This window comes from Schistocerca serialis, chromosome 1 (assembly GCF_023864345.2).
Source record: "Schistocerca serialis cubense isolate TAMUIC-IGC-003099 chromosome 1, iqSchSeri2.2, whole genome shotgun sequence".
In the NCBI taxonomy this organism is placed as follows: domain Eukaryota; kingdom Metazoa; phylum Arthropoda; class Insecta; order Orthoptera; family Acrididae; genus Schistocerca; species Schistocerca serialis.
The window spans coordinates 152,846,232-152,862,793 of record NC_064638.1 but is presented as its reverse complement, the minus strand read 5'-3'; the positions used below and the strand labels follow the sequence as shown (position 1 = coordinate 152,862,793).

At 39.8% G+C, this 16,562-nt stretch overlaps 1 protein-coding gene across 1 annotated transcript in view; it reads right to left on the bottom strand.

Annotated features, from left to right (window-relative positions):
- Positions 1-14,196: 14,196 nt before the first annotated feature.
- The window catches only part of LOC126464525 (DNA polymerase beta-like), a 57,551-nt gene continuing 55,185 nt past the window's right edge, over positions 14,197-16,562 (bottom strand). Inside the window, exon 7 of the mRNA XM_050096240.1 lies at positions 14,197-14,477. Within this exon, the coding sequence (XP_049952197.1) occupies positions 14,383-14,477 (95 nt within the window). The 3' untranslated portion in view covers positions 14,197-14,382. The remainder of the gene's footprint in view (positions 14,478-16,562) is intronic.

Genomic DNA, 16,562 nt, shown 5'->3' with positions numbered 1-16,562 from the left:
GACGCTCCTGCAGTTTACTATTAGCAGATTAATATTGTTATTCCCTGTTGCATTTTGCCTACTCCTACCTTGCGCATCTCAGGAAGCGTCTTGTCGGGCCTAGGGAGGGAATTCTCTAACCTAAAAAACCCACATGTGCACTCCACACGTACTCCGCTACCCTTGTTGCCACTTCCTGCCGCTTGGTGGCTGCAGGTACATTGAGTAGTCAACAGTCATTCACTCAAATGAGTCACACGACGGGTGACGAGGCAGTCTGGTGACGGCAAAATTTACACTAGGAAGCTGTCCAGCACAAGTATATACACAAGACTTAAAACGATTATTTATTTTCTAACCACTAGTCTACACAGTAAAATAGTGATGCACAGTTCACTTCTTTGCAGAAGCACATGAACAAAAGACAGAATAAATTAATTTACAGTTTATCAGACAAGTATCCATTTTGATACAGATACTTAGTATCATAAATTTTCCATCATTATATTTGCAGAAAAGAAACATTATTTATAAACAATAAATAAAGGTAAGAATTTCGTGTTCCATAAATTAACAAAAATAGACGAATGCTTGTGCTATCCTTTACACATCAATTCAAGTGTGTGTGTGTGTGTGTGTGTGTGTGTGTGTGTGTGTGTGTGTGTTTGTCATAGTTGAGCTACTTAAGAAAATTTCAGGTACATAGTCCACAAGTACACATTTGCTATATTTTTTAATGTTAACACTGATGTACTCTTTCCATCCTCCGTTCTTCTTTCTTTTCCTACAGAAGTGAGGGGTACATCAAGGACAGGTGGATTTTGAAGCTGATAAACTTTTTTGTCCTGAGTTTTCTAACTTTTTATCTCATTTAACTTATTTCCTTCAATAAATTCTGGAAGTCTCAATGCCAGAGTGGATGACTGTCCTATCCGTTCACATATGTTTTGTGTCAAACAAGACACTTCTGCCTAAGGGACTGTTTGCCTGTTTCCCACAGGTAAACATTGCTCTTTACATGAAATGTAGTGAAATCTGAAGCAGTTCATTAGATAAGGAATGAGAGACTTTACTTCAAAGCAGATGAAACCCAACGTTATGTGTCACTGCCCACAACAATATAGACATGGCTTTTTTTTCCCAGTCCTGCTATTGAGTTTCTTTATCATGCTTCTCACATCAGTGAAATATTCTCCTTCCCATTCTTTCTCTGAATCTCCAATGCTGATATGCTTTAGATCTCTGCACAAGACAACACACTTCCTGACATTTAGTGATGAATTTCTGTGGTTACTGGAAACACTCTGTGGGAATGTTTCCTTACCTAACTAATAAGTCATCTATCAAATAATAAAGCAAGAAAAGATAGGCACTGCACAAAGCACAATATTCACATGTGGTCAAGGAACACATCTATTTACCGACTGTGCAACTACAAAGAAACACACGAAATGGTCCCAAAATTCATAAGTTCTGAACCAAGGCACAGGCAGTCGTTGGTGTGGCTAGTGCTGGAAAAAGGTGTGGCACAACAGAACAGGTAGATGACGAGCAAGGTGTCAGTCTCATCCCCAAGTGTCACCAGCACAACAATATTCTGGCACGAGGCATGGAATTGGCACAAGACATTGTATGAAACACCATTTACACACCTACCAGCAGAGCAGGGTAGAGATGGCGCACAGCGTGCATGTCTCTCAAAACTTCACGGTGCATACTGCCACATAGCATGACTGTTGTGTGGGCACGGAGCAGGAACCAATGTTGACGTTGCAAGGAGAGGATGGAGACTGGTCAAGGCTAAGTGTATAAGTCTCACTAAGGATCAAGCTATTGTTGTCTGCCAGTAGCCAGCGATCATAGTATGCAGGTATCTGGTCACAAAGCATGATCGACAGCTTGCAACAGAAGTAACATGCAAAGGGAGAAACACACTGCCTTAGCAGATGGTTATTGCAAGTTAAAGACATACAGAACAGCTAAGATAGCAGGCCACCACTCAGTTCCCCCCTTGCCCCTCCCATGGGAACGGAGTTCGGGTGGTGAGCAAGGTGGTGACAGCGAAGGTTGGTACTGGTGGGTGACATGTCTTTTACCCATGGTGAGGATGTGGGCAATGGCATCATCCTTGCAGTTGCTGGTCATGCGATGGGGATGGGCGCCGGACTTCAGGGTGCTGAGTGCAAAATGGGTGGGGCAGCCAGCTGTCAGTATCATGGGTCCACTGTGTGACAGCTAGCAGAGGTGCAGAACTGGCAGCCGACACAAGCAATGAAGAATCTGCTGGAATGTGGGGTGAGTGGAGACAAGCTGGGGCACCCTGAGCCTGCATTCAGTGCTGCACTCGTATGGGTGGGCAGGCACTGGGCACTATTGCCAGTGCAGGGTTGTGCAGGCAAGGGCATAGTGTTGTTGCCAGTTGGCTGTGAAGAGAGGTTGACAGCCTGGTGGTTTACGTTTGACAGCTGGGTGGGCACTTCAGATGTGAATCAGCAGTGTGTCTGGTGTGAGGACAGGTGAAAGCAGCTCCAGGGTGCAGCAATGGAAGCATGTGAAACAATGCTGTTGTGGAAGTGATGTGGGCTGCAACGTGCCGTTGGTGGCATAGCCCACTGTTAACTGAAGCAGCCTCGGTGGCACCGAGAATGCACTTTGCTTTGTTGATGATGATGCCTGCATCCTGGAGGCTTTAAAAATGCTGTGGAGGTGCTCACAGTGTTCCTTGGGCATCATGGAAAGCACAAGTATGTCATCGAAGTAGGCAAAACAGCAGGGCAAGCTGTCCAACATGTCGTCAAAGAAATGCTGCCATGTTTGGCTGGTATTACGGAGGCCTAAGGTCATAAAGGCACTCTCATGGAGTCCAAATGGTGTGATGATGGCAGTCTTCTGGATGTTTGTGAGTGTGTCCAGAATCTGGGTAAAAGCCTCCATGCAAATCGTGCTGAAAATTGTATTCCAGCCAGTGTATTGTTGTATCTGTGTAAGAACAGCACCGTGATTCAGTTAGGGATGGTGTGGACGTTTAGCTTCTGGTAATTGACGCATGGATGCCAGGAACCATCCTTCTTCTTGACAAGGTGAAGGGTGGATGCCACAGGCTCTTCAAAGGACGCAGCACACTGGCAGCGAGCAGCTCGTCAAACTCGGTCCTGGCGATCATGAGTTTGTGAGGTGGTAGACACCATGGCCAGCAAATAACAGGTGGTCTAGATGTGGTGTCGTAGTGGACAGTTGAATGACAGACATCCCGAGTTGGGCTGTAAGGGTGTGTGAGAGCATAAAATTGCACTCGTATGTCCGTGTATGGGCCAGAATACGTCGTCTGCTTCACGTCATACAAGTGGTGCATTTCATTCACCTCCCAGTGCCACTGTCAACGAGGTGTCAGCCTGAAATGTCAGGGAGCAGGCAGTAATGTCTGATGAAGTCCGCTCCAATAATGACGTCAGTGACGGTGAAGATCCAAGGGAGCTCCCGTTGCAGACTGAGTCAAGGACGCCGCGATATATGCCGTAGGTGGTGATGGTGGAGTCGTTCACTGCCATTAGGAAGATGGCTGAGGCAGTGCCAGCATCCCGTATAAGTTGCTGTGGGAAGATAGACAACTCAGAGCCTGCGTTAATCAGGAAAGGAGTGGCAGAGTGAGCATCACAGACGAACAGGAACTGAGAGATAAGCCAACAGATGGGCGGGCGTATCTGATCCCAGTGGCCATTGGCATGCTACCAGTAGTTTGCATCATCGGTGCCAAAACGCTCGCGATACTAGCAGAGGTCGGTTGTGTCAAGAGAGGTGTCAGCAGGTCGACTAGAGCTGCAGTGGTGATAGCCATCGTTGCACCAGCAGCTGGAGCTGCATGGATGGTGGCAATCAGAATTGAGGCAGATCATGGTTGCTTGCAGCAATGCATGTTGGGGCTGAGGTGGGCAAGGATGTCTTATACCTCCGAGCAGCAAGGGGACGGCTCAAAACAGGTGGCCAGCAGAGTGACCGCCAGCTTGCTGCACCGTGTGTGGATAGGACTTGTGCACATTGGTGACAGATGCAGGCAGGATGGCCAGTGTCTCATGAACCTGGTTGGTGAGGCTGGTGGCATCAGTGAGGGAGAGATTGGCATGCATCGGCACAGTTATCTGTAATGGGGCTGGGAGGCGAGCCAGCCACATGTTGTATAGAAAGCAGTTGGAGACCGTGTGTGGCTCTGTCAGGTTTCAGAGATGACACAGGAATTGTGGAGGTTTCTGGCCGCCACACTGCTCAAGGGAAAGGAGAACCTGGATGTGCTACATTTCGCGTGATGTGAGTTATGTCATTAGGTGGCAGCAAGTGTCTCATAGGAGTCTGTGGCTGGGAGCAATGAAATAATGTTGTGGATCTCCATTGCGTATGTCAGCTCAAGCTGGCTGATCACCACAGTGAACTTGGTGGTGTCATGGGTGATGCCGCAGCTGGCGAAGATGGCGTCCATTGAGGAAAACCACAGGCACAGGCACAGGCCCCATGGACTGAAAGGCAGTAGGTGAGCTGCTGCATGGCCTGATGGAGTGGTGGCGGCTTGCAGGACAATGGGCAGCGGTGTATCGAGGCAGGGAGGGATGGTGGTAAAGGTGGAAGAAGCAGGGGCTGGTGCAGGCATTGGCGTGGAGTCTGTTGCCTGTGGGTGTCTGCAAGTGATCGCATCACCGCTAATTGTGCACACCGGTCAGCATTGCTGCATTTCAGTTCTGTGAGGCACGCTGTCAGCTCGGTGATGACATGTGATGCTGGATCAGCAGCCATGTGCAATGAGGTGTCGGCTGGGGTGGAGGGAGAAGTCTTCGCCACTAGGTTGCACAATGGATGGCAAAACACACAAGACAAATTGCTCATGATGTGAAACACTAGTGTATGGTGCACAAAAATAGAAGTTGTTGGTGGGGTACACACAAGTACGAGGGTCAAAATGAGTGCTGACAGAACGAAATAGCTGACACCATGCTGAAATAGGAAATTAAGTCAACGGATTCTACTGTCAGGTCACCAGTGCAAGAATGTTTCCTTACCTAACTTATAAGTCGATTACCAAATAGCAGAGCAAATGTGGTAGGTGCCACACAAAGCAAAATGTTCATACATGGTCAAGGAACACATCTAATTACCGATTACGCAACAATAAAGAAACAAAATTCGTAATTTCTGAACCACGTCACTTGCTGGTGTAGCTGGTGCTGGAAAAAGATGCATTGTAGTATAAAAGGCAGATGCTGAGCAAGGTAGCACCCCCGCGTTTCACCAACACAATGATATTCCAATGTGAGGTGTGGATTTAATAGTCTTTGGCAGAAGATGTGGCGAAAGACCACTTACAGGCCCCACTGAGTGACAGGAATAGAGATGGTGCGGCGTGGGTGTCTTTCAAAATTTTGCAGTATGCGGCAACATGTGGCATGCCCATAGCAGTGTGGGTGCAGAGCAGCAAAGAATGTTGACAACGCGAGGAGAAGATGGAGACTGATCGAGGCTAGATCAGCAGAAGTCTCGCTATGGACCGAGCTTTTGTTCTCTGCCTGCAAACAGTGACCGTAGCATGCAAGTATCTGGTCACATGGCAGGATCAACAGCTTGGCATGGACGTAAGATGAGAAGGGAGAAACTTTGCTTTCAGAAAATCTATGAATGGGAGATTTTTGCTTATACAGGAGAAGCATTAGTGTTCAATGTTCTACTGACAATACGGTCATTAAAGAAGAGGGCCAAATGGATTGGATGAGATAGGGCAGGAATCATCTATGACCTATTCAAAGGAACTATCCAATTAACAGAAAACATATAAAACCTAAATCAGGATGGCAGGATGGGATTTTAATCCTGCTCCTACCAATAGCCTTCAATGTGGCCCTCACTATCACCTTTACTAATTTCTCTCTACTGTCTTTACAACAAGTAGAAGATACTTAGTAATATTAGGTCTTTTGTTTCTACAATTTGTGTCTGAGCTGATGCTCTCAGCTTACAATTGAAAACCATTTTCATTAAATGTATGATACTGGGCTCAGAGGTTAACCCAACATTTCTGTTCTCAATGACATTTCTACCACAATGAACCAAAATCAAAGATATGACACTAGACTAGTGGCACTGAAGAGCTTACAGTTTCAACACTCAGGTTTGCCCAATCCCAATTCAGCTATTGGTATCTGAGCTCCTTGAGGCACACAGCATTTAACACAATCCATGGGATGCATATAGTTTATCAGATTCTGCCATTACTCTCACACTTTCTGAATGAAATATTTCACATCATGATGACAGAATTATTTGGGTGCACAACAGCAAGGTCTTTACCACCCATTCCCAAGTCTGTGGAGATGAGTGGAGCTAAGATGAGCAAAAGCATTAAGAATTGTAGAATAAAAACATAAAATATTTCCTAAAAATTTTCACACACACACACACACACACACACACACACACACACACACACACAAACACACAACCACACACACAAAATATAAAAGCTTGTAATACATCAGTAAACAGATGCTTAATGCTGGATTTTCGCTAAACAAGAAATGGTGCATTAGCCACTTCACAAAACACTTAAATTTAAATATTTCATACTCCAGTTAGCTCTTGCATGGGGGTCAGAATAGTTTCCATGTATTGCGGAAAATGCAGGAGAAAATCAGTGGGGAAACAGAAGATTTGCACTTGTTGGGAGTCTAGCAGTGCGATCATGAGTGATAATAGTTGACTGGGTGTCATAACACTCCATTATATGTTTGAGTTCTCCACAGACTTAAAACTTTTTGAATAGGGGTCACTTCATTTCATCTAGCCTCCCCTGCTAACACAGTGACTTTTATGATAAGGCAGCAGCATGAAAAATCAGTGTTCACTATCAGTAATTCCCATCATTCATTTAGCACTCAGCTATGTAAAATGTAGTTTGTTAATGGAAAGACATCATCTGGAGATACACCATTTTCTCAGTACTGGACTGTAGTACCCAAAGTACTATCCGTTGTCCATGTGCCATTGTGATTCAGTCATAAAATACTCACTAACAAATATATATTGAGCAGTAAATATATCTGCAAGATAAACTGTGCCATCAAAGAAGAATTTCATAGTCTTGGGCAGTTTTCATACATCGAAACAAATTCCTATGTGAAAACTGCCTAGGAAAGGATAATCATTATTTAAATAGACAAACCTGTAACATCTGGCAGAATGCTTACTAATGTCTGCAAAATAATCGAAACAGTGAACCTAATATGGCTTAACGGGGAGAAAAAATCAGATTCTCTTGCTGAGAAAGCTAACCAACCAAAAAAGGAGGTACTATAGAGTATAATTTCAGAACACAGTCATCAAAAGGAAAATTACATATAAACACTATACCAGAAGATCCAATAAACTTGAAGCAGAAGTAGTAATACGTGAAATACAACCAGACATATGCATCACACATCTCTTCTATTGCCACGTCTTTGCTTTCAATGTTTTGAGAGATGGTAGTATGGACTGATCTGAGGAAAAAATTTCCAGTAAACATGGGTTCTAAACTGCATATCTTATAAGTTATGAGCATTTCTTCATCTTTGCTACAGTGAAACATCTCTCTTCTACTGAACAAATGCACGTAGCTCTAAAGGCATGCATTTTAGAGCCCATGTTTACTGGACTTTTTCTTGTGTTTTGGTCCACACTATTACCTTTCTATGTATGGAACACTTTTTTTTAACATGCTGTATGTTAAAAAAGGAAAGCTCCTAAAGATTAAACCATGAAGACATGAGATTACACATAGCTAAAGAAAAATACTTTGAAATTATTGGTGTAATAACAGATGACTTAAGAGTGTTTTGTATATACAGATATACGGTGGCAATAGTAGCATCTTCCTGAAAAAATTGCAAACTCACTATGAATTAATATGAAGAGAAAAATTGTTCTATGTGGAAACTTTAATACTGACATGAAAAAATGACAAAAGACATGATTTTGAAGATCTGTTACAACATTATAATGTTAGGGCAACAACATTTGTTTTAAAAAGAGTGACTTCTCAGGGTCAGACTGTTACTGACAATATCATTATCAATATTAGTAGAAGTGGCTACGAGTCACATGAAGTTCAGACAGAAATATGTGATCATCACAGACAGCTGGTATGCTTTTATACAAGTAATGACATCACAGCACACTCAATAAAAACAACTAAAGAAGTCAGGATAATCAGTTAGCAAAATATTAACATCTTTGAAACAATATTAATTAGGAAAAACCAGATCAAAACCCAACAAGCACAGAATGTAAATGAAAAGTATGATTTATTTATTACTACAATTAAATATCATTTAATGTTACATTCATCAAAGTAAGAGCTGCAGGATCATACATCGGAGATAATCAGTGAAATATTAGAACAATGTAGGAAGCTGCATGGACTGAGACAGACTGGCAACACTGAAAACTACAAAGTATTATAATTAAAGTATAGGAAAGTAATGAGAGATGCAAAAGCAAAAGCAACTAACACCACCATAACAAGCTCAAAAAAAAACATTAAAGGCAACCTGGAAAATAATTAAAGCAGGACAGAAGGAAAAAGTTGGCTCAAACAAAGAACATAGTCCACAACAGTGAAAATAGACAGAAAAATGGTTATAGATGGTACAGAAGTAGCAAACATATGCAATGATAATTATCTAAATGTGGTAGAGCTTAAAACTGGAAAGAAACAGCCCAGAATGGAACAGCATTACGGTACCAAAAATTATATAGTTCTTGAAAGCAGTCACAAAAGACGAACTAAGGAAAAATATACAGAAAACTTAAGTCCAAGAAATCAGCTGCTTATGACGGAAAACCAATTTGCATAATAACAATAAGCCAGTAAGTGAATAAATGATCATACAATGGCTGGACACAGAAAACAGCTCTTTCAGAGGTGTAACTTTTCCATAAAAACAAGAAAGGGGATCAGGACTACACCAACAACTACTGACCAATTTCACTGACAACAGGTTCTCAAAAACCTTGATATGTTTATGTATAACAAATTAGCTCTTTCCTGGACAAACCAGCATTTTTGTAGTATCACAGCATGCTTTCAGAAAGGGTAAATGCAGAAAATCAGATATTGTCAACTGACAGAAATAAATTACACACTTAGTAGATGAAAAAAAGATGTATTCCCAATGTTTCTGGATCTCTCCAAATCATTCAGCACCACTGTACATGAAATACTAATACAAAAATAGTAAAATTATGGCATTCGAAGGCAATCAGGAGAGTGGATACAATCACACCAACGCAACAGTAACCAGTGTGTATCAACTGGCAACAAATACCAGTCAGAAACAGAAGCATGAAATATGGGGTGCCACAGGGTTCAGTAATGATGACATTGCTGTGTAATCTATTTATAAAATGATATAGGAGTTAAACTGAAAGAGAAGAAAATATTGTATGCAAATGACATGGCAGTACTGAATAGTGCTCAAAATGCGGAAAGGCTTGAATGAAGCACATATATTTCTGCAAATGACACTGTCCAATGATTCACGGGAAATGAACTAGTTATAAGAAGATTATGTATGCATTGTTCTAAAACAGATAGAAGTCTGAGCATGTGGATTTAGAGGTAGTTGAAACAAGACTGGGACAAATAGAATCCACTAGATTCTTAGGCATTAATGCAAATAATGAGATTAAATGGAAACAGTTTTTAATTCTATCTGTAAGAAACAGGACTTCATTATATTCATAATGAAGCTGCTATCACATTATGCAGACAAACAGTTACCATGCATGGTATATCAAAGACTCTTTAAACCACACCTGTCATACAGAGGTGCAGTGTGGGGAAACTCAAATAGTCATGAAGCAAAAAGAGTTTACACTGAGAGAAAAAAATGTTAGTATAATTTTAAGGTGGCCTTCTGAAACATGCAGAAACTGCTTCAGAATTATAGGAATCTTAACTTTGACATCTTTATGTAGGTGTGCAAACACACAAGGTGTCACAAAAGGAATGGTCAGTATTCAGGGACATGATGGTAATGATCACTCGAAGCAAAAAAATCTAGTAAACATGGGCTCCAAGATGCATGCCTTTTGAGATATAAGCACTACTTCATCTTCAATACCGTGAAATGAATCTCTTCTACTGCAAGCTCGTTGCTTTTCATATTTTGGGAGGAGGTAGTATGGGCCAAAAAGAAAAAACTGTCTACCAAAGATGGGCTCTAAAATGCATACCTTAAGAGATATGAGCATATATTCAGTAGAAGAGATGTGTTTCACAGTACTGAATATGAACAAGTGCTTATAGCTCTTATGGTATGCATTTTAGAGTCCATGTTTACCAGACTTTTTTGTTTCGAATGTTCATTCATTTGTCATATCCTTGAATACTGACCATTGCTCCCAGCAAGTCGCTTTGGCAAGCTAATTTCATACATACATACATACATTAATCCTTGTTCCATAGATCATGAATATGACATTTCGTAATGATGTGGAATGTGCCATTTTAACCTAAGTTTTCTTTACACAAAATAATTAATTAAGTAATTTAATTTTTTATTATTTTTTGTGTATTTTTTATTTTTTTATTTACACTTACTACTTCACATCTAAGAATTCATCTATTGAGTAGAAGGAGTTGTCATTCAGAAATTCTTTTAATTTGCTTTTAATTGTTGGTTGGCTATCTGCCAGACTTTTAATACTATTTGGCAAATGACCAAAGATTTTTGTGGCAGCATAATTCACCCCTTTCTGTGACAAAGTGAGATTTAATCCAGAATAGTGAATATCATCCTTTCTTCTAGTGCTGTAGCTATGCACTTCGCTGTTTTTTTGAATTGGGTTGGGCTATTAATGACAAATTTCATAAGTGAATATATGTGTTGCGAAGGTACTGTGAATATCCCTAGTTCCTTAAATAAAGGTCTGCAAGGTGATCTTGGGTGTGCTCCAGCTATTATTCTGATTAAATGCTTCTGTGCAAGTAATACTTTCTCTTTTAATGACGAATTGCCCCAAAATATGATGCCACATGAAAGTAGTGAATGAAAAGGCATAGTAGGCTAATTTACTGATATGTTTATCACCAAAACTTGCTGCAAGAAACTATTGTTTCCACTAGAGTTTCATGGTGAATAGGCAAGTAGATGTTTACAGTGTCATGGTTAAAAACCAGAGCAGTCCCCACCATTGTTGTTGCATTATTATTATTATTATTATTATTATTATTATTATTATTATTGAAGAAAAAATAGTTAAGAAAATCAAAAAGTTAAGAAAAGAAAAAAATGTGTGTGTGAACAAATAACGATGGATACATATATAAATTATCAAGAAACATTACTGAATGATCAAAAATCAGTTGACTTCACTCAGATTAAAAACTTTCTGAGAGTTTCGTATGCAATGTCCAAAAATCTCTTGTCTATTGTACAATAAAATATTTGAAAACAGGACACAAAAATGCTGCAAATTGTATCACCAAGAGATCACTTTTTACTTATTCTTACATTTTCACAATCAATGTTTATTACTTTTATTACAAATGTATTGCACTCAAAAACAAGATACCAAAATGTTGTTATCTGTATCACCTTGGAATCACCTTTTAATTACTCTATTATTTTTGCAAACAATATTTACTACTTTTATTCCAAACGTTATTTCATTTGAAAACAATATCAAAAAATGTTGCAAGCTGTGTCACCAAAAGAGCACCTTTTAATTACTCTTCAATTTTTGCAAATAGTAGTTATTACTAATGTTTATGTTCATGCTAAAATTTAAAGATGACTATACTGTCATTCTACGTCCCCTTCTGGTGAAACAAATTAATCAGTAGATTCATTTTGCACTTTTGTGGCTGATAGTTACTAATTATTTATGTTTAGTGGCTCCTATAGTACATTTCTTTCTGTCCATCTGTCTCTGCACTGTTCTTCTTTCTGACACTGACACTTTCGTATTGCCATTCAACATACAAAACTTTTGCAAGATTGAGAAAAACTTCCAGAGACTGGCCTGTTTGGCAGGCACTTGCAGCAACAAGCTAGGAAGTGTTTCCATTAACTTGTGGAACCTAATTCAGCAAGTAGATGAAACTTGCAGAAGTCAACTTGCTGGGGGAGTTTCAATGTCAAATAACTTGCAGAAGTAGCTCATATAAGTGACTTGTGGAGATTTACTTGCTAGTGGACACCTGCTCTAAGAATCTTGTTTCCGCAGATATTTGCATTTAGTTTTTGCAGTGTGTAGCTGGAGTAAGCCCAACAAATACTGCCGATCATGTCTTTCATGAACACCATAAAATTATTTTTAAAGTAGAATTGTATATGCCCACTCAATAGAGTGGTCCCAAATTAGTCTGTCTTGATATTTGTTTAATCAGTATGTATTAAAAGTGCCAGTGGAACATGAAGAAAAACCAGCACTCCATCATCAGTAACAGCATCACCCTGGCCCACACTGACTGTCACTGCCATACAACAGTATTGCTTAGTTGCTGTTGGAATAATGGTAATTCTTCACATTATGTGGTTCCTGTTAATAAATATCAATAAAAGAAAAATCACGCTAGAATAATTTAGCACTGCTCTATCACACATACACAAAATGAAGCTTTTCATCAGTGCTGAGTGTAATACATACTGATGCTAATGTACATACCCGCTACTAGGGCTGCTGATATTTTAATTAAAAGTATTGGGAATCCAATAAATCAAAATTTTAAAAAATATCATTATCAGCCCTCGATATATCAAAAAAAGTTTTGATACAGCGACGAAAAAAATGTCGACATACTGTCTTATAAAAATATTGGCTGCACATTGTAAACATACTGCTGGTTTTAGAGCTGCATATTTAAATATTGATTTATTATTAGTTATTCTGTACATCAACAAGCTAGCAGCCTCCTTATCTCCCTTAGAGCAAGAATTGAAAGGAAAACGCACAGCAATAACCACTTTGCTAACAATGGTAACTACATGTTAGTGGCAAAAGAAAGGGTGCCCAATGGGTCTGTCATTTGGTTTCATCACATATCCAGTTTGATCCAAACACTTCATGTCAACATCCCTATTTTTTTCATTTCTGCGAAATGTTGTAGTGTCAAAATTGCATGGTGAAGGCAAACATTGCAGTTTCTGTTAGTAGTGCCAAGTGCCAATTACGTCGGCATTTCCCCTCTCACATATGCACCCACCGCAAAGACCAATCTTGTCATTTATATTTTTGTTCATCATTTCCAGCATTTTTTTGAAGAATGCCGAAATGAAGAAGTAGCACACTAGTTGCATGAAAAACTGTCTCTTAATTCAACTGATGTGCTATTTCTTCACATCAGAAATCTTGTTATTCGATTACCACTGCCACCCCCCCCCCACCCTCCCGCCTCCCCCCCCCACCCCCACCCCCACCCCTACAGGGCAATTGGACCTCTTCTTTGTGCCACCTATACTTGCTCCACACAATCAGAGAGAGAGACTGGACATGATGATAGCTCAAAAAGTTGTAAGACTCCTTCACACAGTGAAAGTAAAATTATGCTCTACTACGATTTTCAAAGAACAATTTCAAATATTTGCCCAAAATTGCAAAAAAAAAATATAATATAAAATAAAAATATCGGCACTCGATATTGCCTTTTCACTATTGATACAAATCAATATTTTTGAGAAAAAATATCAATATATCAATATTTTATCAACAGCTGTACCCACAACACATCAAGGAAGAACAAGATACGAAGCATACGCCACTGGCTGACAATCCTTGATACAGGACCTCAGTACTTGAGAATCAGCTTACTAAGAAGCCTCTCCAGAAAGTTACATCATAGTACACATGACACTAACTTTCCAAAGTAACTCAGAAACTATCTGATGGAAAAGGAATTTTACGGTCTTAAGGAGTATCTCTTAAGTCAAATTTGTGTATATTGTTCTTTGTAATTAATGGCGTTACTTAATATAATGAATCTGGTTGCACTTTAGGATTATTTCCTACAGTGCAACTGTTTTGATTATACTATTGAGTGTTTTCTGTGTTGAGTATGACCTACATGACATGCACACTTGTTGTTCATAATATTTCCTATAGTATCATATAAAATTAAATTCAACTAAAGGTCATTCATGAACTAAATAAATACAGATAAATTGGATATAGGAGAGGTAAGTTGACAATACTGGACAATTATTTTGGATGTTCATAAATCTTGTATTAAAAATTTTTCAGTTATTACAATGTGCTAAATTAATACAGTTTATCAGACAATCTCTCAATCGAAAGTTTTAAGCAAAGACATGAATAAGTACTGGGTTTCTATTCCTATTATATAAGTACATCAGTGTACTCTAGAGCTGTCCTGAGCAGTTCTGTTCACCAGTCTCTTTCTTCTGGTTTCCTATACTTAAAGTCAATGCAGTTAAAAATGTCCTCCTCGCTAGTAATGGGAATCGGTTCACCAGCCACACCTGGAACAGTTAATTTATGCACTAGCTAGCTACAATAACTCAAGGAAACATCAAAGCAGCATTAGTGTTGCATATCACTTCTAACCTCACAGACTGAATCTCATTCAAAGACATTATGTATGTACTTGAACGTTTCTTCCTAGATAAACAAGGAGTACGTACATCAAAAGAGTTAACCTGAGCCTTTAATATTCCTCATCAGTTTTGGGCCATGAGACAGTATAGTTGCCATGGGTCACATTATTCATTAATGAGCTTACAATCCCAATCAGTCAGTAATTAAACATCATCTTTCACTGCCCTACTAACGAGCAAAAGTGGTGATAACAGTTTACATGAACTTGGAATTATTTATGAATGCTTTTTCCTTTTGAATATAAAATTCTTGAATGGCATGCTACTTGCCTTCAGAGAACAGGGGTCAGTTTGTGAGTTATAGTCACGCTAAACCATTAATTATTTGTTTTATTTTGATACAGTGTTTCACCAATTCCCACATTTTGTGGTTATTTGTACTGGCATCATTTTTGGACTTTTTGTATTGCTATCAGTTTTTGGCTTTTGTATTGGTATTGGCATTTTATGTTGAGCTATACAGATCAGGTGAGGCTTTTGATACCACATTTCATTAGGTCTTGTGATATTTCACTATGTATTGGTCATGGGCATTATAACATTTTTGAGGAAGGGAGATTGGGGAGATGGCAAGACTTAAAAATTTCTATTTATGATATAAATGAGTTCCACTTATTACCTAAAAGAGTTTGTCAGTCTTGATACGTGTCGTACCACAAGAACTAAATTTTAGTTCCACAAAGATCTTGTTATATATTACAGAATTGATGGTTATCCATGCACATCACGAAGCATGTGAGAATCCAGAAATGAATAGAAAATGTATGCTTCAGATCCCAGAGGAAGGGTTGGAAGTGCCTCCTTTTGCCCCTCCTTATAGACATATATGGTATTCGTATCATTTTTATACTGATATTGGTTTTTGGCTTTCTGTATTGTTATCAGTCTCTTAAGTTGAGCTAAGTGATGTTTTCAATACCAGTTGTACACTGAAACACCAAAGAAACTGGTACAGGCATGTGTATTCAAATACAGAGATACGTAAACATGCAGAATACCAACGCCTATAGAAGACAAGTGTCTGGCGCAGTTGTTACATTGTTACAATGACAGGTTATCAAGATTTGACTGAGTTTCAACATGGTGTTATAGTACGCGCATGAGAGATGGGAGACAGCATCTCTGAGGTAGCAATGAAGTGGAGATTTTCCCTTGCAACCATTTCATGATTTTACCCTGAATATCAGGAATCCAGTAAAACATCAAATCTCCAACATTGCTGTGACTGGAAAAAGATCCTGCAAAAATGGGACTAATGACAACTAAAGAGAATCATTCCAACATGACAAAAATCAACCCTTCTGCAAATTGCTGCAGATTTCAATGCTGGGCCATCAACAAGTGTCAGCATGTAAACCATCATCGATAGGGGCCTTTCAAGCCGAAGGTCCACTCGTGTACCCTTGATGACTGCACGACACAAAGCTTATGCCTCGCCTAGGTCCGTCGACACCGACATTGGACTGTTGATGACTGGATACATGTTGCCTGGTCGGACGAGTCTGATTTCAAATTGTATTGAGCGGATGGATGTATACGGTTATGAAGACTACTCATGAATCCATGGACCCTGAATGTCAGCTGGGGACTAATCAAGCTGATATAGGTTCTATAATGGTGTGGGGAGTGTGCAGTTGGGAGTGATATGGGATGTCTGGTCACCTGCATCCATTCATGTCCATTGTGCATTCCGACGGACTTGGACAATGCCAGCAGGACGACAATGCAATACCTCACACATTCAGAACTGCTACAGAGTGGCTCCAGGAACACTCTTCTGAGTTTAACACTTCCACTGCCCACCAAACTCCCCGGGCATGAACATTATTGAGCTTGTCTGGGATGCCTTGCAACATGCTGTTCAGGAGAGATTTCCACACCCCCACACTCTCACAAATATACGGACAGCTCTTCAAGATTCATGGTGTCAATTTCCTCCAGCTCTACTTC